This window comes from Brassica oleracea, chromosome C9, assembly GCF_000695525.1.
Source record: "Brassica oleracea var. oleracea cultivar TO1000 chromosome C9, BOL, whole genome shotgun sequence".
In the NCBI taxonomy this organism is placed as follows: Eukaryota; Viridiplantae; Streptophyta; class Magnoliopsida; order Brassicales; family Brassicaceae; genus Brassica; species Brassica oleracea.
In genome coordinates, this window is record NC_027756.1 from 4,386,624 (window position 1) to 4,405,985 (window position 19,362).

A 19,362-nucleotide genomic window follows, 5' to 3' on the forward strand; every position below is an offset into this window, starting at 1 on the left:
GGAGATGTAGAGACTAAAGAAGAAAAACTGATTCATGAAACTCAAAGAGCCAATACGTGTTTCTTAGATGAGTCATGAACCGATGATTAAAAATTGAAAGCCCTAAACTCTATTGAAGAGAACACTTACATACCAAAGAGGTTTATTGGGTTTTTTTAATCGAATCCCATTTCAAAACGTGAGTTATAAAGTATTTATTAAATCATTAGATAAAATAAATAAGTGTGGGTCCCACAGAGAAAGCCGAAGAAGCAAAGTTTTCCGACCTTCATAAATATATATTTGTTTCAACCATTAATGTACAAAGAATCATTTAGCTCAGTGGTATAAATGTTGTCGTTTAGATCTCAATAACCCGAATTTGAGTTACAGACTTGACACTTTTTCACATTTTTTAAAAGTGAGACCCACATATCGTTGACGTGTCGCATGAGGAGTGATGCAACCGTCGGATTATAATGTAGATTTCTTAAAACTTTGATCCAACTTAATCATTTACGATCTAAAAATATTATTCAGAATTAATCCACTTCCACCAATTCATCAATTTTTTAGATATCATCGCAGATTGAAACAGAGATGTAGCTTATCCCAATTGTTTTGGGTTTAGGTAATTAAAATCGTGTATAGTTTAAGACCCGCTATAGGAGATCCAATATCAATTCAAATGTTAATATAAGGCAGCCCAGTTATAATTTAAATCTTGATAATAATATAAATTGTCATTTTATATTAATTGTGTTTAAATAAAAACATAAAATAATAATATAAAATAGTTTAATATTTTTTTTAACGTCTGATTAATTATGTTATTACAACGATGAGAAATATTACATAGATGATTTTACAGCCGACAATTCTACCATCATATGAGAATGCACGTCTGACAGCATCGCTCCGATCTGCCCTTGCACCATGCTGAATACTTCTTGTAACCCTTTTTCTCCATGATCTGCATAATTTGCGTTTTCTGAGGTTTAAACCCCAAACCTCCTGGTGTATAAGCATTAATGAACTATTAGTCAAACCATTGGACTAACAGGGCTTTCACAAATAGATTAGTATTAATTTTAGAAAAAACAAAGTTCCAGGTATTATAATAAATACTGTTTATTTGTATTGGCCAAAAATATGCAATAACAAAATAGGGAATACATAGATAATCTTTCTACTCAATAATATATATTTACTTTTAAAATTAACTATTGGATAGCAAAAAAATAAGCTCATTTTTAAAAATGCATGTAAATGAGAATAAAAAATTAATATGAGACGTCAAAAATTCAAAAAGGCTTAGTTACATAGTTCAAAAATTAGTTATGTTTCTCCAATATCAAATCTTTAAAAGTAAAAACCTATACATATTAGTGTAAAATATATTAATAATTTTTTTGTTAATTGAAAATTTAATCCCGCGCTTTTAAAGCGCGGATCAAAATGTAGTTTGAAATTATTTCTGATTTTCATAATCTCTAAATTTACAATCAAACAAATGTTTACTAATTCGTTTAAACTAATTAAGATTTATTTGTCATTTATTAAAAAATTTCGTTAGGAAATGAATTAATTGATCAGAATGCATCGTATTAATTGATCAAATTTGTTAAACTATAGGCCTCACTAATCAATCCAAATTTTGAGTTTTATTCCTGCTAATTACCGATGTGCTTTTATTACAGCAAGCAGGTATCTCTCGTTGTCTGATTGGCGTGCTTTTAATTTGCCAACGTGGTAGAGTAGAATACAATTTTCAATAAGTAGCTCATAGTACAATGAAAAAGCTGACTTAAGCTAAGAAAGCTGAAAGGTTTCTTCATCGACATGGGAAAGCAATAAACATCATAGTCAAAGCAGATTGTGAGATTACTTAGCTACCTTTATAGCCATACCTTAGCAGAGAAGGAATGCGAGAGAGAATAGTAATCCTTTGTTCACACTTTTGCTTCTTCATCTTAAGAACACCACAACTTGTGTCTTGTCTCCTATCTAGAAATCTACAGCGATGACTATGGCAGAGTACTCCAAGGTCAAAACTTCGGTTTGGTGGGATATAGAGAACTGCGAGGTTCCTAAAGGATGGGATGCTCATGCGATTGCGCAGAACTTGGGTTCTGCTTTGTTGGATATGAACTACTGTGGTCCTGTTTCAATCCTTGCTTATGGTGACACCAACCTCATCCCTCACCATGTTCAGCAAGCTCTCTCTTCTACTGGTGTTGGCCTTAATCACGTCCCTGCAGGTATTTTCCCTCACAAAACACTCCTTTTGAGTTTGGTTACTGTTAGTTGTTTGTTGATGATGAATCCAAGATCTTTACTTTTAGTCCTTGACTTTGGAAGATTGTGATCAAAACTCAGTCTTTGGGTTACCTATAGTTATAGCTTGTGTTAGCTTTGTTCTCATCTTAGTTTTGTTCAGCTGTTAACATAGGCTTCCAACTAAAAAGTCAATTAACAATAAATGGATAGGTCCAAATTTCTTATATTTAGTCATGTCCTACCGAAATTCTCGATTATTTCTCTCAAGCCCTTGAGATAATGGTTCGTATAATAATTAATCTCGACAATATTCGATCCAGGTCAGACTGGCAGGATCATTCGGGTCATGCCGGTTTAAGATCGGGCTCTTTCGATGGGCCGGATCATTTCGGTCTGGTTGGGCAGCACGTTTGTGGATTTTGATACCATATTAAGTTTATTGGACTTTTAACTTGAAATAATTGACTATAAATGGATTGAGTAAAGTCTCTTATATATTAGTCATGTCCTGATGGGAGTTTATATTCTCGCATGTTATGACAGTAAGTTTTGTTTCTGCTCATGTTCTGTTTGGTGGTCTTAACAGGAGTGAAAGATGCGAGTGATAAAAAGATTCTAGTTGATATGTTGCTGTGGGCTGTAGACAACCCTGCACCAGCCAACATCATGCTCATCTCAGGTGATAGGGACTTCTCCAATGCTCTTCACCAGCTAAGTATGAGGAGGTACACCATTCTTCTCGCTCAGCCTCCACGTGCCTCGGCTCCGCTTGTCGCTGCTGCCAAAAATGTATGGCTATGGACAAGCCTAGCATCAGGAGGTCCTCCTCTTACAAGTGGTGAATCCTCTGGACCGGTTAACAATGGACGCTGTAATGTCTCTAATCCAGTTTCTGAACTAGCTCAATCCAGCAAACCAACTGGTTCAACTTCTGTCGTTGGAGATACTAATGTTACTTCTTCTGATAGCTTTAGAGCACACCTCTCAGATAAAAGACAGACATCTCAGGTAAACTACATGCTTACTTGCTGTTGTCTTTTTTTTTTTTGAAGATGGTTTTGTTCTGAGAAACTAAGGAAAAACAAAATAAACTGCATGGTCTATTATGCAGGCTGCGTTTGTAGCTAGTCATAAAGCTCATGCTAGTGTTTCAGTCAAACCTATACAGGAAGCAGATGTTGTGGAACCTGTTCTGTGTACTGTTTGCCAGATCAGCTGCATCAGTAAGGAGGTATATGCAAGGCACACGTATGGTAAAAGACACCGACACAACTTGGAGCTGCAATCAGGTAAGGTTCCGGGACCAGCTGTGTTTCCTAAGGAGGTTCTGACAAGACAGAACAGAAGAATAAGAAGAAGGTCAAGGAAGGTAGGACTAGACCATATGCTGACTAATGCTTGTCGTTTGGGCAACGTCACATAAAGCTTGTTTGGATGCTTGATATATTGCTGTTGGTTCAGGCACTAATTGATTCTAAGAAGCTCCAAGAGAAAGGTGTAGGAGAAAAGTTTCAACCAAGAGAAGCAATTGCACAGTCTCAGTTTAAAAAGAAGTATGTTGCCATGGTGAATCAATCAGAGGCAAGTTTTCTGACTTTTGGTTAAAACCTTAACTCTGATAAAAACAAAGAATGAAGACTTACATAATAATGTGGTTGGATCAGGAGGTTGAAGAGAGAGGTGAGGGAGAAAAGCGTCAACCAGTAGAAACAATCACAGAGTCTCTGTTGCATTGTCAAAACACTCAAGAGAACAACACCAAGTCCTTGGAGAAGCAAAGCAAAGAGCTCAGAGAGATACTATTTGGCACCTCAGAAAGCAGTGTACAAGAAAAACTTCCAAGAACTAAAGACCAGGCAGAGACTGTTAACAAACAGCTTCCAAATGAAGAAGCAAGGTACATTTTGCTAACTTCATTTATGAAAAAATAAACTCATTTACCTTTAATAATATTATGAAACTTGTGTTCACAGAGAATGTTTTGATGGCATTGTCAGGCCTTTAAACCAGTCTCAAGGAGCAACTGATAATCACTCAGGGGATGTGAAGAAGAAGAAGAAGCAGAAGGAGGTGATGGAACGCCGATCTAAGCTTTGTCATCATTGCGTAGTGATTTGTGATAGCCAAGGTGTTTCAACACTAGTCTGCAGTAACATATATCATTGGACAAACCACCCTTTGGTAGTCACTGACACAACTTACTTCTTGTGTCTTTTTTTTTTAATTGATATCAACTCCCATTTGACATTTTTTTTACTCTTGATGTAGGCTGCCTTTGTAGATGATGCTGTGTGGTGCCAAGTCTGCCAGACGAGATGCAACAGCAAGGCTGCATATGAAAATCACACCTATGGGAAAAAACATCGACAAAACTTGGAGTTGCAATCTGCCAAGAATGAAAACATGTCTAAAGGACAAGCCAAGCTTTCTGAGGAGAATGCAAAGGACCAAACCGCCTTTGATTCTCAGAACAATGCTGCCATGGTGAAGGAACAAACAGATGTAAGTTTAAAGTTTTACAAACAGCCCTAAGAGTTATATATAAAATGTGTTATATATAACTCTTAGGGCTGCATAGGAGTATATACATAGTAAAACAAAGATCAAGAAGCTAAACTAGATTATTGCTGTAGAAGGCATTTGTTGACTCAAAGAAAAATCAAGAAGAAAGTGATCAAGGGGCACAAGAAGAAGATAAAGAGGAAGTGAAGGAGGTAAACGCAGTATCCGAGAACCTGGTGCATGTTTTCAATGGACTGAATCGAGAGTCTAGAATACCCAAAGAATCGAGGTAATAAGAGCCAACAATTACTGGACTTGCGTCTTGAATTCTAGTAAAGTATCTATTAATGGTTACTTACTTTGTATATTGGTGTTACAGAGGATGTTTGGATGTAATTCCTGAGAGAGTAATAGTGCCACCAGATGTGAATGTGACCGGGAAGTTTGAAGATGAGTCAAAGCACAAACAAGAACGTGAAAAGGAGTGTGCAGGAGGAGGTAAGGAGCATCCCGGAGAGGCTGGTAAAAGGGAAGAGAGTAAGAAGGTCCAAGTTGATAAATTATGGACACGCCTTTGGTGGGGAAAGAGTTAAGACATGTTAAAATATCCAAGGCTGGAATTTGAATTTATGGAAACTAATAATAATGGTGTACGTTAATTGTGTGAATAGCATGTGTTATGTTGGCAGCAATGAACCTTAAGGTGTGTGAGGTTGTGTATGAAACCAAATTAGGTAATAACTGGATGAGTTGGTGTGTTTTAATATAATGTTAAAGATTTGAATGGACTTGAAACAAGATTGTAAAAAAAAATAATGAATAATTGGATGAGTTGGTGTTGCTTCAAAGTTAAAACTCAAATGGTTCTATCATGTTCTATACATTTATCATTTATGTTAGCGATTTAGCACATACAGTTAGGTCTGGGACGGATCCGGATATCCGGGAAATTTACGGTACCCGGATCCGTGGATTTAATATCTGGATCCGGATTCGTGGTTTCAGGATTTCGGATATCCGTCTCGATATTCTATTACCCGCGGATATCCGGATCCAGATCCGTAAAAATAATTAAAAATAGAATTTGTTTTACCCGCGGATATCCGGATCCGGATCCAGATCCGTAAAAATAATTAAAAATAATATTTTTTTTAAAAAAATACTATTTTTAATATAATACATAAATTAAAGATGTATACAAGATTTATAAATATATTTATATATGTCTATATTATTGTAAAACTAAAATATAATATTATAAGATTAATTTATGTATGAATATTAATATATCAAATATAAATATTAATGAAATTTAAAAATCTAATGTGTTTTAAGAATACGGCTCCGGATCCGGATATCCAGATCTAAAAATTAAGGTATCCGGATCCGGATTTAGTTTGGACGGATCCAAGATTTCACTATCCGGATATCCTATTTTCGAAGCGGATCCATAGCAGATCTCGGATTGAATCCACATGTCTGATAATAACTCCCAGGCGTACATACGGTACATAATAAACACTAGGTTGACATGGAAATTATCGGAAAACCGGTTTAATAATGGGCCAGACACTAAAGGCCCAGTATATTGGGCCGACATATGAAAGCCTTTTTTAATTAACGTGTATGAGTTGGCACATTCGACAAGAAATAGTAAACAAAACTCATTCCTCTTTCTTCTTCGATTCAATTCTTCTTCATTCCACGAAAAAAAACCCTGAGTGCTCTGCTGCAAACTCCATATTCCTCAGCGAGAAGAAAATCTATAACTCCAAGAGATTGGTCTCACCGATCTCTCTCTCTCTCTATATCTCCTCGCTGGGTACGGTACGAGCTTCTCCATACCTTCATCTCATCGACTCACGATTTGTTGAAAAGTCCTTTAGATTCATATTTTTCGTGTGAAATTAAGAGCCTTTGATGTCTTGATTGGTGATTCCTTGTTTCGATTGATTAGTCTTGTGAGGGGCATCGTTTCTAATTCGATCGCTGAAGTTCTGTGCTTGGACCTTTTGGTGTCTTTTAGGGTTTTTAGTAGCTGAATTACACAAGATGAGATTTTGCGTCTTGGGTTTGTGTTATTACATCTCAAAGATATCAGCTTTGCTGTTTTTTTTTTGTTTTTGTTTTGATTCATCTTAGTTGTTGTGTTCACTAATTGGTTTTGTTCTTCCTCTTTCCCTTTTATTGGCAGGTCTCAATGTCTTGGAGGAGGATTCTCCATAATCACTAGGCTTCTAATCTTCTCAATCTCATGCTCACATTCTCTTCCTTGTCTATGGCGTTTACTCTGATCTCTCAAAAGCTTTGTGTCTTTGGCCCTGTGTTGAATCCTTCTTTCCCTTACTGCATCGCCAATCACTCCTCTGCCTCCCGTTAATTCAGTTACACAACTCTTGCCTCCTTCAGTCTCTACTCTCGTTATTGCTTGTGGTACCTTCTTTAGACATTCCTGTGTGCTGAGTGAGTCTCCTAGTCCTACTTTTGTCTGAAGCTCAGACTTATAATGATCCAAGACCAGCCTCTTGTTGTATTCTCGCTCCGGCGCAACTCTTTCAGACGCCGATCCTCCATAACCAACCTCGACGACAGAGGATGGACTCCGCTCCACGTCAAAGCTCGAAAAGGCGATTTGAAATCAGTCAAGCAGCTGCTCGACCAAGGGTTTGATGTTAACGCTCTAGCGTGGGGACCTAAGTCGAAAGGGGTGAGCCCTCTTCACCTTGCAGCGGAGGGAGGTCACATTGATGTCATGGATCTGCTTCTTGAGCGTGGGGCTAATATTGATGCAAGGACATGGGGCTCCTGCGGGTGGACTCCTCTCCATGCTGCGGCTAAAGAGAGGAAGAGAGAAGCTGTGAAGTTTCTGGTGGAGAATGGTGCGTTCTTACCTGATGATATAAGTGATACTAGGTTTAACCCGCCGGTGCATTACTGTCATGGACTGGAGTGGGCGTATGAGGAGATGAAGAAGCTTAACAGCGAGTCTTCTTCTTCTGGTGGAGACACATCTTCCAGTTCTGAGAACTGAGTCTTTGTTGCTGTCTTTTTTTCTCAGGTCTTGCCGTTGAGAAAATGTCAGAACTCAGCATTATGGTTTGTCAGAGAATATTATGGTTTTGTGTTTGGTTCAAAATTGCTACATGTGAAACTGCTGGTATGCCATGCATAATAAATCTTCTGTATGTGATACTTTTGTTTGTTCTGGATTAAGCAAATATTAGCAAACTGGTTTTCATTTCATCTGAGATAATGTGATTCTTCCAACAGGTTTATTTACACTTGAGCAAATCAATTAATCATGCCTAAAAACAGCACAGACCGGTCGTTGAGATACTGGTTTGAATACGGTTTACGAATCTCAAGGGGAAGATAAGAAAATGGCTTTTATATACCTTCTTTTTTAGATCCGTTTTTTCTCTCTTTCGAACAATGGTTTCTTCTCGCTGTGAGCTACTTGTGATCTGTGTCTTGTCTCTCTTCTTTGTTCTGGCTCACTCCAAGACGCTTAAGCGTGATGGTAAGTCTGCTGTTTCCACCTTCTGGTTTTGTCTTTTATGGATCATTGCTTGGTTTTCTCTATCTCTTTAGATGTGTGAACAATGAATAGATCTGATATCTCAACTGAGTTTATCTGGTTCCTGTTTAGTCATAACCTTATGCTCAGCTTTCCTCAAAAAGTTTTAAATCTGTGTTGATCCTCTGCCGCACAGTGAAAGCTTTGAATGAAATAAAAGCCTCTTTGGGATGGAGAGTGGTGTATTCATGGGTTGGTGATGATCCTTGTGGAGATGGAGACCTTCCTCCTTGGTCTGGTGTCACCTGTTCCACACAAGGTGGCTATAGGGTTGTCACAGAACTGTAAGTTTCACTTTCTTCTTCTGTATCAAACCTGATTTGCTTGAATGAATTATATAACTTAAAATCTGTCTGATTTTACAGAGAAGTTTACGCAGTTTCTATTGTTGGACCTTTCCCCATTGCAGTAACAAACCTTTTGGACTTGACTAGACTGTAAGTTGCTTCCTACCACATCTTCTTATGTGTGACCAATGTTCAAAAAAATCGATAGACGTTAATTAGCCGATTAGGACATTATTGATTAGGAATGCGCCTAAACCGATTTTTAGAACACTGTGTGATATTAGGTAGATTTATGTAACAACTTTGAATATCTATATTTGCAAACGAGATAGGAGGGGCTTGAGATTTACTTAGATTTTGTGTTTTGAGAAGGTTATATTGAAAATGGTTTTTGGTTTTTATTTTATTTTGAAGGGATCTACATAACAACAAGCTGACTGGTCCAATCCCTCCACAGATTGGGAGACTAAAACGGCTCAAAGTACTGTATGTTCCTTGTGCTCTTACAATGATATAGTGTTGTTGATCATCTGTCTTTTTCATTTTACCTTTGTTATGTTCTGAGACTTGAATGTGACATTATTAATCATTTTTACTGTGTTGTAACCATTAGGAACCTGAGGTGGAACAAACTACAAGATGTGATTCCCCCTGAGATTGGGGAGCTGAAGAGGCTAACACATTTGTAAGTACCTCTTGTTTAGCTTCTGATGAGTGTTCACTTTAGTAACCATACTTTCTTTTTAAAAGGTACTTGAGCTTCAATAGCTTCAAAGGAGAGATTCCGAAGGAGTTAGCTGCTCTTCCCGAGCTTCGGTATCTATATCTTCAAGAAAACCGTCTCATTGGTAGAATACCTGCTGAGCTAGGGACGCTTCAGAACCTCCGCCACCTGTAAACACTTCACTTCACATCTTCTACTTTACAGTTTCTACTGAGATTTGGTTTCATTTTGTTCATTCTTACTCTCAGAGACGTTGGTAACAATCACTTGGTGGGAACTATACGTGAGCTTATTCGTTTTGATGGTAGCTTCCCATCTCTTCGCAACCTGTAAGCATTATGCTCTTCACTTCTCTCTTTCCTTTTGATAACACACTAAAAATCTCTGAACCTTTTAGGTACTTGAATAATAACTATTTGAGTGGAGGCATCCCTGCTCAGCTATCTAATCTTACGAGCTTAGAGATTGTGTAAGCACTCTACACTGCACATTAACCGTATTGGGACAACACTAATCTATGTTTACTTCATCTTGTAGGTACCTGTCTTACAACAAGTTAATTGGAAACATTCCTTTTGCCATTTCTCATATTCCTAAGTTGACATTCCTGTAAGTTTGTGTGTGTTGATCTCTCAGATTTGCTTATAATCCAGAAAAAAACATGCATTCTCATGGGATAATTTTGGAACCAGGTATCTTGATCACAACCAGTTTACTGGGAGAATCCCAGACGCATTCTACAAGCATCCATTCCTCAAAGAAATGTGAGTTCTCACCCTATTTTCAAACTATATAGCAAAGTTTCTACTTGGATAAAACAGTGATACTTGGAGTGCAATGATTTGAACAATGTAAATGAGTTTCTGGTGTTGCTTTTGCAGACAAGTACTGACAATAAGAACACATGTTTCTGTTTGCTTCAGGTACATCGAAGGCAACATGTTCAAACAAGGTGCTAACCCAATTGGCACCCACATAGTTCTAGAAGTTTCTGATTCCGATTTTGTCGTGTGATGTGGTAGAAGATACTAGGAGGTTCTAAAAGAACAATGTCTCAGAGCTACCTAGAGATGGTTCCACTTTAGCTTACTTCATTACACTTTTTTGTATGGTTTTGATTCTTTGAAAATTGGAAGAAAACATGACTACAAGTTTTCTTTTATCTTCATATTGTATAGTTAGACACATTTTACTAATCTCTATTGAACTTATTTTTTTATCTATGCAAGTCTTTTTCCATGATCAAAAACCAATTTGCTTTTTTTACAATCACAGTACAGAGAACTTACAATATCTATATATATATATATATATAGATCAATGAATACTCAGCTAGACTAATCTCTTTTCTCATGGTTCGAAGAACTTGTTTGTTTTAGAAAAAAACACTAGCCCTGACTCCGGGTCATGTGGGATTTATATGGGCTTTAATATTATCCAGACCAGCTCAATACTCCATCCGTTTCGTAATACTTGATGTTTTGTAATAGTATACAAAGATTAAGAAAATTACATTTCTCTAGAAAAATATTTTAAAGATATAATTTTAAAATCAGTTAACCGATTATAAAAAAAACTGTGAAATCTAATTGGTTGAACAGTTTCAATAAAGTTAAAGTTAACCTTAAAATCTCAAAACTTCCTTAAAATCTCAAAACTTCACGTAAATTGAAACAAAACAAATCTTCTAAAACATCATCTATATTGAAACGGAGGGAGTATATTTTTTTTGTAGACTTGGCCATCCCAATTGTTTTTTTTTATAATACAACTTCTCTAGGCAGATCCATACTATTTCAATATCCTCGAAATAACTAGAGACGTTAGGGCAGTTCCAACACTAACCTTTTAACAGGTTCTTAGATAAAAAAAAGTAAATTAAAAAAATTAAGATATTTAAGGGATATAAGAAGTAAGTATTTTCTCAAGCATACTATAAGAACTCATCAAACTACTTATTTGCCAGCTATTTTGGTATCACTGGTTTAAATATTTAATAAACATTAATTTTTCATCAAATAAATAATCTGCATTAAAAAAAAACTAATATAAACATGGTTAGAACTTTTTTTAAGACACTTACCGTTAAGGTTGCCCTTAGAACATGTAAAGAGTTTTGTAGACTCCTCAAAAGGAGGCAGAACCGATGAGCTAGAGCTCCACTTTCAAGCAAAAACCTCACCGCATCGGATTGTTCTCAGAACTCTAGAGTCGACATCGTAACCGAGAAGAGAGCACAAAAAAACTGAGCAATTGCGTTATATAAAATTAAGGGATTACTTAACATATTCGTTAAAAAGAGGAATATTCTTCTTTTTTAACTTTAAAAAGAGTAATATTAATAATATGATCAAGTGTGTACCGTTGAGCTTTATGGACGAAGCGGTGGGCTTGCACTATTTTATATGGATGATCCATCAATTACTATTTTGTATGCGGATGAGCACATGATTGATATTGAAACTAAACTTGAAGGACATGCAATCTTTATGACCTTTGTCTATGGTGACCCTGTTGTTGAACATCAGAACCTATTTTGGGAACGATTGTCATGCATGAGTACCAACCGAAGCAAAGCATGGTTTATTATTGGAGACTTTAACGAAATCACTGGAAACTATGAGAACATGAAGGGAAGGCGTCGTTTAGAGAGCTCATTCCTTCCCTTCCGAATCATGTTAGAAAACTGTGGGATGCTCGACTTCCCATATAAAGGGAATTCATTTTCATGGGTGGAAAAAAGACGATCCCGAAAAATTAAATGCAAATTTGATAGAGCAGTGGCAAATGGATAATGACACGATTTATTTACCCAAACTGTTGTGGAATACTTACAACTATGGGTATCAGACCATAGACCAGTCCTAGCAAAAATCCAATCCAAAAAGGAAAAACTTCATATTCGACAAGATATGGATCGGGAAACCAAGATTTAAGGAAGCAATGATCTCGGGATGAGGACAACTTGATGAGATTCCAATTCGGAATTTTCATCAAAAAGTTACCTCATGTCGAAGTAAGATCAATACTTGGAAGAAGCAAAATCCAACAAATTTTGTTCTATTGATAGTAGAACTAAAAAATAAGATAGACTTGCCCCAAAATGATGATTCTTCTATAACAGAAGATTTGGAAGATTTGAGAAGAAGCGTTTAGAGAAGAAAATAACTTTTGGGAAATAAAAAAAAGCAGGGATCAGTGGCATAGAGATGGAGACAGAAACATAAAATTTTATCATGCCATTACAAAGCATCTAAGAGCCCAAAATCGCATCGTCAATATCAAGGATAAGCTTGGGAGGTCGGTAAAGAGTGCAGTCGAAGTAGAAAATGTGGTTGTTCAATACTTTTGGATCTCTTCTCCACCTCTTCACTGTGAGACCTAGATGCCTCACTTCGCTTTATTTCTGGGAAGGTGTCTTCCGCCGACAACAGGCTACTGTTAGCAGAACGAGATGAACATGAGATAAAAAGAGTTCTCTTTGACATTAACCCGGAAAAACCACCCACACCAGATGGCATGACTAGTAAATTATATCAAAAATTCTGGTGTGATAGCGCCAAGACATTATTAGACTTGTGAAAGACTTCTTTGCCACGGGAAGTTTTGACCCACATCTGAACTAGACGAATATATGTATTATCCCCAAGAAGAATAAACCTCGTGAGATGAATCAGTTCAGACATATTAGTCTCTGCAACGTGAGCTACAAGATCATCTCCAAGCTATTATGCAAGAGACTCAAGAGGGTTATTTCGGACTTGATCTCAGAGACATTATCTGTCTTTGTGGCGAAACGTTTGATTACTAATAACATCCGGCTATCACAAGAAAATTTTCACGCCTTGTGAACAAACCAGAGATGTAAGACATAATTTATGGCTATTAATTTAATAGATATGAGCAAAACTTATGACATAGTGGAATGGAGTCACATCAAATTTTAGTAACTAAGAACTAAGAGGACAAAAATTGTAAATAATATTTGGCGCCCGAAGCCTATGCTCTGCGGGCTTTAGCCCAGGGCCGGACCTGCTAATAATAGTAAACTTGATATGAATGAATATATATGGTGTTGAGTCTGTTAACTGAGGTTTTATAGAAATTTATTGAAATGGAAAAGTATGGGATCAACCTTGCATACGTAAAACAAAAGGAGATTTCCCAATCAATTAGTATCATGTGTAGATACTCTGTTGGATAGTGCCCAACGAAGTTCTCGCATTTAATTATTGACACCAAACCTTAACGCTCCACTGAGTTTATCATCAGTTCATAGTCTCTCCTCTCTTTTTTTTTCTTGTAACATTCAAAGTCTCTTCTCTTCACATCAAGTATTTAAAAAATTCCAAATAAGAAGAGAGAATATAGTAAAATGCGAATGGTCCTGGCCATGGCCACCACATAGAGCAGTTGCTACCCTTACCAATGGAGAAATAAACCAATGAACACTCCTGACTGAATATATAAGACCACAACTAGATGCTTTCAATAAAAAAACGGATACATAAAGCGAGTTTCTCAGTTTTCACAATATGAATCTTGTAACCAAAATCTACTCCTGCGTTTCAAAAATTGAGGTTTGTTATACTTCACAGGCAAGACCGTTTCTAGTCTTGAGACCAAACAGATTCTTCAGCAAATCCGCAGAGTTTGGAGGAATCTTGACTCGTCTTGGAGCCATGAAGTTGACAATCTTCTCATGAACATTATACCTGTTTCGTTTTAACACAGCAATGCATTCAGACAAAAATGTAAACTCAAAATTGTGCTAATGAATCCAATACAGAGAGATGAAAATGCTTTTTTTGCATTTACCTGATCTTTCTGCTCTTAGATGCACGACGATCCACAATCTTCCTCTTTTTTGTCTGAAACTTCTTCATTGCATAGAAAGCCGCCTCTGCGAATGTCAATATTGAGATTTTCAGACAACCAAAAAGACTTGGTTTCATACACAACGGTTCTTGTGATGTTTTTATTGTGACTAAACCTGATGAAGCTGGATCAATGGTCTCAAAGAACTCCTTCAGCAGCTGCTGATAGAACTCAGCATCTTCCACAAGCTCAGGGTCTCCTTCAACTTGTTTTTCCTAAATACATGTCAGAGAATAAGTATAGAAGATAATCATAACGACTGATAATATGATTTGGCTAGAGAAAACAGTGACAACTACCTCTTGATTTGGTTCCATGGCCTCCACAGGTACCTGTATAGATGCAAACTGAAAAGATCAGAAAACAAACTAAAGAGAAGCTGATGTATTAATTTTATTATTTAGAAGGCAAAAACTTACAGTTCCAAAGACAGCAACAGTAGATCTTGATTGTTGCATTTGTTTAATCATTCTACTCGGATCCCTCATGTAAGAAGCAACCTGTTCACTAACGTTCTGGTTAAAGGCATGGAGCTTTCCTTTAATAGCAGCTGCACCAGTTGTGACTTGTGTTCTTCTCTGCCAATTGTCCACAGCCTTGTTTCGGAACACACACATTCTACCACATTGCCAAAAAAAGACCAGTTTTGTGTTAACAATGAAAACATAAAACGTGTAATAAAGACAATCATGTCTTTACCTATTTTGCATGTCAGATATTTGGTGCCATTCATCATCGCTATCTTCTGCATCTGATGTATTGGATTCTGAACGAGTTAAAGCAGCTTTACCATCTGCTTGTTGATCAACGGAAGGGTTCTTCCCAAACAAAGCCTGAGTAAACAAAGGAGACAGAGAGACAAACACACTCAGAGATGCCAAGCGTATACAGTTAATGAAGAAGAATCTCTGCATACATACCCCTTGCAACTCCAAGAGGGAATCTATTGTCTTCTTAGATGAAGCAATTAGCTCAGCATATGCTGTTGAGACCTTCTCATCTTCAGAACAAAAAGAGGATTTCACATGCTCCTGGAAAAATCATTTCATTATGGCATAAGACACAAACAAGGATGAACAGAAGAACGAGGAGAAGAGAGAGAAGACAGCTTACATGTGGCAATCTGTTTGAAGTACTAAATGGTTTCTGAAGTAAGAATCTGATCTCCAGAGTTTTGTCCCAAAGAGCCTTTACATAGAGCACAAAAGAGAATCGTCAAATGCAGTCGCAAACATCTGCAATTACATGCATTTAGTAGATCAATGTCATACCTTCTGGTTCTTCACTGCTTGACCTTTAGCAAGGTCTTCGTTCTTATCACGCTTCAGGTTCTTCAATATATCCCTAAACCACCACAAGAAGAAGCATATTAATAAATAAACCTACTTGCCACTTCTAATGCAGCCAACACTCTTTTGTTTATGATAACTAAGCCAAAGTAAAACACTTAGAGACTTCAATAAGGCTCTCTCTAGACACAATACAGAGGAACACTTACTGTTCTTGAGAGCGAAGCTCCTGGTACTCTTTTTCAAGCTCTTCCATTGCCGCGTCTTTATTGTCATCATCATCATCATCATCATCTCCTTCATCACCACTCTCTTCATCATTATCATCATCAAGTTCATCGCTTTCTTCATCCACATCATCTTCCTCGCTATCTTCTCCTTCGTCACTCCCTCCCTCATCATCCATGCTATGATCTTCACTATCATCTATTCCATCAGATAAGTCACCATCTTCGCTCTCTCTTTCCACCTATAATAGCAGCCATCTAAATGGACTTTTAACCAGACAAAAAGCAAGAAAAACAAAAAAAAATTACCTCTTGGTCGCTTATCTCTTCTGAATCACTTTCATAAAGTCTCGCTCTTTTGGAACTCTTTGATCCCCCATCCATTATAAAGACTCCTAATGCTACAAATAAACGAAAAAAAAAACTACGTCAAAGTGAATGAGCAGAATCTATTTACACAGACGCAAAAGATTAAACATAAGCTTAGAATAAGAAACGTGACGAATACGGAAACAAGACAGTGAACAACCCCAAGAAAACTAACCTGAAATCGTCGACTTCGAAGCTGTCCACGAGCAGAGCAGAGGAAGAAGAAGAAGCCCTAGAGATTTTACTTTACCCGACGAACCGGTCGGTTCATTAAAAAGTCGGTTTTTGCATTTTAATTACGGTTTGATAGGACTCGACTCGACCATCGAACCGGTCGGTCTGACCTTAAATTCATAACATTTAATCACAATCGGAACCCATGCTAATTTCCCTGCTTAATTCTTTATTAATTTCTTCTGTGGCAAAAAAAAAAAAAAAAAACTGTTTATTAATTTCTTTTGAGCAAACATTATTTACTTCTCTCTTACTAACCTCTTAAGCCTTTTCTTTTAACTCACGTTTTCTAGATTCTACTCTGAAGCTTTTTAACCTATAAAGAGTATAATTTACCTTTTCGTGTTCTCTCCATTAGAGGAAAATTAGATAAAATTCAATGTTATATTACAGGGCTTTTGCTTTAATTTCTAGTAAAGAGACTAGTGATTGAGACCACTCACCTGCCTTTTTATTGTAAACTTGATCATTAGCATAATATGTCACTGTATTATTAAGATTCTTCAATTCAAAGAAAACAAAACAAAACAAAACTTCTCTTGCTTTGTCTGTTTCAAGAGAACTGTAACTACTTTTATCTTTGTAATGAAATATTGTGTGCTTAAACTAATATATACTCGAAAACAAAGACACTTCTTCTTAATGTGAATCTGGTCAACATCTTCATTAGTTTAAGCGAGTAATAAAAGCATTGTTTAAAGATATTATGATATACATATTATGTCGGCAATGAAATTCTACTATAGGATTAACCAAATGTAAATTCCAATATTGGCATTGATAGTTTCTGGTATGTGACTTTACATTGATGCCAAAATAATCAAAAGAGAAAAAAATGTAACGACTAAAATAAACTCTTTGGTCCTTTGATGCATATCTTAGTGTTATCTGATTCACATATTTGGATCTTGATCGAGTACTCATCATCTCCACCGATCTTTTGTTCCTCCTCGTTCTCGACGCAGCTTTGGTAAAAAAAGAAGTTGACTACTGTGTCAAGAACCAAGAAGAGAGCGTACAAGTAAGCTATCAACGTTCCTTCAATAGCTATCCAAGCCACATCTCTATCTCCTTTGTAAAATGATCTCATTACTCTGTACCGAAACAAGGCTTCCACTCCAGCTAAGCCGAGGTTAGTAGGCAGAGCAAGAGCCAATGCTGTTGATGTTCTTCCGTGAAGCAGAAGACACGCCTTGAGAAGTGTTGTGTATCCTCCTGAGGACGAGGAAGGCGATGAAACCAAGGCTAAGTTGGAGATGACAAATGCGTTTGCGAGGATGATTGAGTAGATAAGAGCTGAGGACAAGGAGAAGAGAGTGTAGAAGTTTCTTGAAGAGAATCCCAAGGAGTCTAGGATGGTGGATGCTAAGAAGAACAGAGCGAAAGCAGAGGCGTTTGCTGAGAGGAGGAAGAAAGAGTTACAAATGCAAGTTTTGAGAATGCGGAAGTAGTAAACAGAAGAGTCATGATTGTTTGAAAGAAGTTTGATGATGTAAGCTTTGGAGAAGAGGAGGAAAGTGAGGGAGAAAGGGAGAGTGAGTAAAGAGGAAGAGAGGGTTTGTGAGAGTTTAAGGCTTAAGATGTTGAAGAATCCAAGAGAAGAAGAGAAGCCAGCACCGCGGAAGAGAGTGTTCAGCTTCATGTGAATGGAGGAAGATGAGGAAGAGAAGAAGGGCTGAGAGAGGAAGAGAGCGGTGGAGAAAGGGAGAGCAACGGCGGCTGCGGTGGTGGCACGGTGGTAGTGTTGTAGGAATGTGTGGATTGATCTTCTCATGATCTTGCTTGGATCTTCCATTGTCTTCTTCATTATAGTTATTGTTATTTTTCTTTTGAAGAAGTGTGTTTCTTGAATGATCCACCAATTCTTGAAAGAGGTTTCTCAAATGTCATCACTATATATAATAGATATGTAATGCTTTACATGTACATTTTATAAACTTTTTTGCTAAATTAATTGTGGGTTGGGTGTTAGAGAAGGGAATAGATAGGCCAACCGATTTTGCCTGATTATGAGGAGTTGTCTAGGCAAATTAAAATAAAATAAATATTTCTTTTTCTTGTAAAAATAAAAATAAAATTAAAAAGAGCAATGGTTTTTGCATGGGAATGATCTTTCTTGTGAGTAGAATAGAATGATAAATAACGTTTCCTTGTTAGTTTTAATTTGGTAAAGTGTAGATTTTGTTTCTTAGGTTAATCGATAGGAGAATTTAATCTAATTTTGGGTTTGGTTTTGATACATATTTCTTGAAAAGTCCTTTGTTTGTGTGTTATGCTTAGCAGCTTAGGCTGTAACTGGATTTGGATGCTTACAATACACTCCTCCAATGCATAAAAATACATATGTGTGTGTTGAATATTAAATATTAAATTGTGGGAGAGTGAGAGTCTATGTATTAGTATTCAATTGAAAGCTTAATGATTATAGGTTTGAGGAAACTGGAAGTCTTCGCTTTCAAGAAACTGAATCATGATAAGAACTTAAAAGAGTAAAGTAAAATTTTAAATAACTAAATTTAAATTGAAAAAATGGTGCTCGTTTTATGCTTTTCTCATAATGTGAACTGCTTAGAATGATTTTGAGTGAGAAATTTCCAAACTTTTAGAATTTGTCTTGAGGCGACTTCATCATCATATGCATGTTACCAAACCTATTAAGTTTAGCATTAGTTAAAAGTAAGGATGTTAACAAATCGACTAGCCTATATAATCTATATTATTAAAAGAGAAGTACCCATTTGAAAATGTTCTTACTTCATTAATTAAACTTCTTTTTTCTTGCTTGTCTTTTTCAGTTGCATTTATGAAATATCCTAAAATAAATAAAACTGCCTAATTTATCACTTGTCTTTTCAGTTACATTAATGAAATATGCTTAAATGAATTTAAACTTCCTATTTTATTGTTTGTCTTTTTCAGTTACCTTAATGAAATATCCTTAAATAAATTTGGACATAATGTCATTTAATCAACCAAAAAAACTCATGAGTTATCCTTACGTGCATAATTTTAATAA

General features: G+C 36.5%; 5 protein-coding genes across 7 annotated transcripts; 3 read left to right on the forward strand and 2 right to left on the reverse strand.

Moving 5' to 3' along the window:
* The first annotated feature begins 1,763 nt into the window (after window positions 1–1,763).
* Window positions 1,764–5,549, forward strand: LOC106312963. Of its 2 annotated transcripts, none has more exons than XM_013750674.1 (9): window positions 1,764–2,240; window positions 2,846–3,267; window positions 3,371–3,628; window positions 3,721–3,840; window positions 3,924–4,156; window positions 4,233–4,440; window positions 4,528–4,761; window positions 4,893–5,050; window positions 5,141–5,549. In XM_013750674.1, the coding sequence occupies exons 1-9, from the start codon at window positions 2,003–2,005 to the stop codon at window positions 5,352–5,354; spliced, it is 2,085 nt and encodes a 694-aa protein (XP_013606128.1). In that variant the 5' UTR covers window positions 1,764–2,002; the 3' UTR covers window positions 5,355–5,549. The 2 variants fall into 2 exon arrangements, with proteins under 2 accessions (XP_013606128.1, XP_013606129.1); XM_013750675.1 differs by having other exon boundaries at window positions 1,765–2,240; window positions 4,257–4,440.
* An 868-nt stretch (window positions 5,550–6,417) lies between these two features.
* On the forward strand, window positions 6,418–8,004 carry LOC106319204 (serine/threonine-protein kinase TNNI3K-like). Of its 2 annotated transcripts, none has more exons than XM_013757464.1 (2): window positions 6,418–6,588; window positions 6,956–8,004. In XM_013757464.1, the coding sequence occupies exon 2, from the start codon at window positions 7,268–7,270 to the stop codon at window positions 7,790–7,792; it is 525 nt and encodes a 174-aa protein (XP_013612918.1). In that variant the 5' UTR covers window positions 6,418–6,588; window positions 6,956–7,267; the 3' UTR covers window positions 7,793–8,004. The 2 variants fall into 2 exon arrangements, with proteins under 2 accessions (XP_013612918.1, XP_013612919.1); XM_013757465.1 differs by having other exon boundaries at window positions 6,426–6,583.
* Window positions 8,005–8,097: 93 nt separating this feature from the next.
* LOC106319203 (probable leucine-rich repeat receptor-like protein kinase At1g35710) lies at window positions 8,098–10,570 on the forward strand. Its single transcript, XM_013757463.1, has 11 exons — window positions 8,098–8,281; window positions 8,475–8,622; window positions 8,704–8,775; window positions 9,040–9,111; window positions 9,239–9,310; window positions 9,376–9,519; window positions 9,598–9,678; window positions 9,747–9,818; window positions 9,887–9,958; window positions 10,042–10,113; window positions 10,273–10,570. Exons 1-11 carry the CDS (start codon window positions 8,194–8,196, stop codon window positions 10,361–10,363), a joined length of 984 nt encoding a protein of 327 aa, XP_013612917.1. The 5' UTR covers window positions 8,098–8,193; the 3' UTR covers window positions 10,364–10,570.
* Window positions 10,571–13,812: 3,242 nt separating this feature from the next.
* On the reverse strand, window positions 13,813–16,349 carry LOC106319528 (putative uncharacterized protein DDB_G0270496). Its single transcript, XM_013757884.1, has 12 exons — window positions 16,288–16,349; window positions 16,053–16,144; window positions 15,726–15,985; window positions 15,499–15,571; window positions 15,341–15,415; window positions 15,148–15,258; window positions 14,927–15,060; window positions 14,647–14,845; window positions 14,527–14,559; window positions 14,343–14,442; window positions 14,168–14,252; window positions 13,813–14,064 (listed from the first exon to the last, which is right to left on the reverse strand). Exons 2-12 carry the CDS (start codon window positions 16,125–16,127, stop codon window positions 13,935–13,937), a joined length of 1,275 nt encoding a protein of 424 aa, XP_013613338.1. The 5' UTR covers window positions 16,128–16,144; window positions 16,288–16,349; the 3' UTR covers window positions 13,813–13,934.
* A 663-nt stretch (window positions 16,350–17,012) lies between these two features.
* Window positions 17,013–18,240, reverse strand: LOC106319529. The gene has a single exon (XM_013757885.1). It carries the CDS (start codon window positions 18,151–18,153, stop codon window positions 17,191–17,193), a length of 963 nt encoding a protein of 320 aa, XP_013613339.1. The 5' UTR covers window positions 18,154–18,240; the 3' UTR covers window positions 17,013–17,190.
* Between the last annotated feature and the right edge of the window lie 1,122 nt (window positions 18,241–19,362).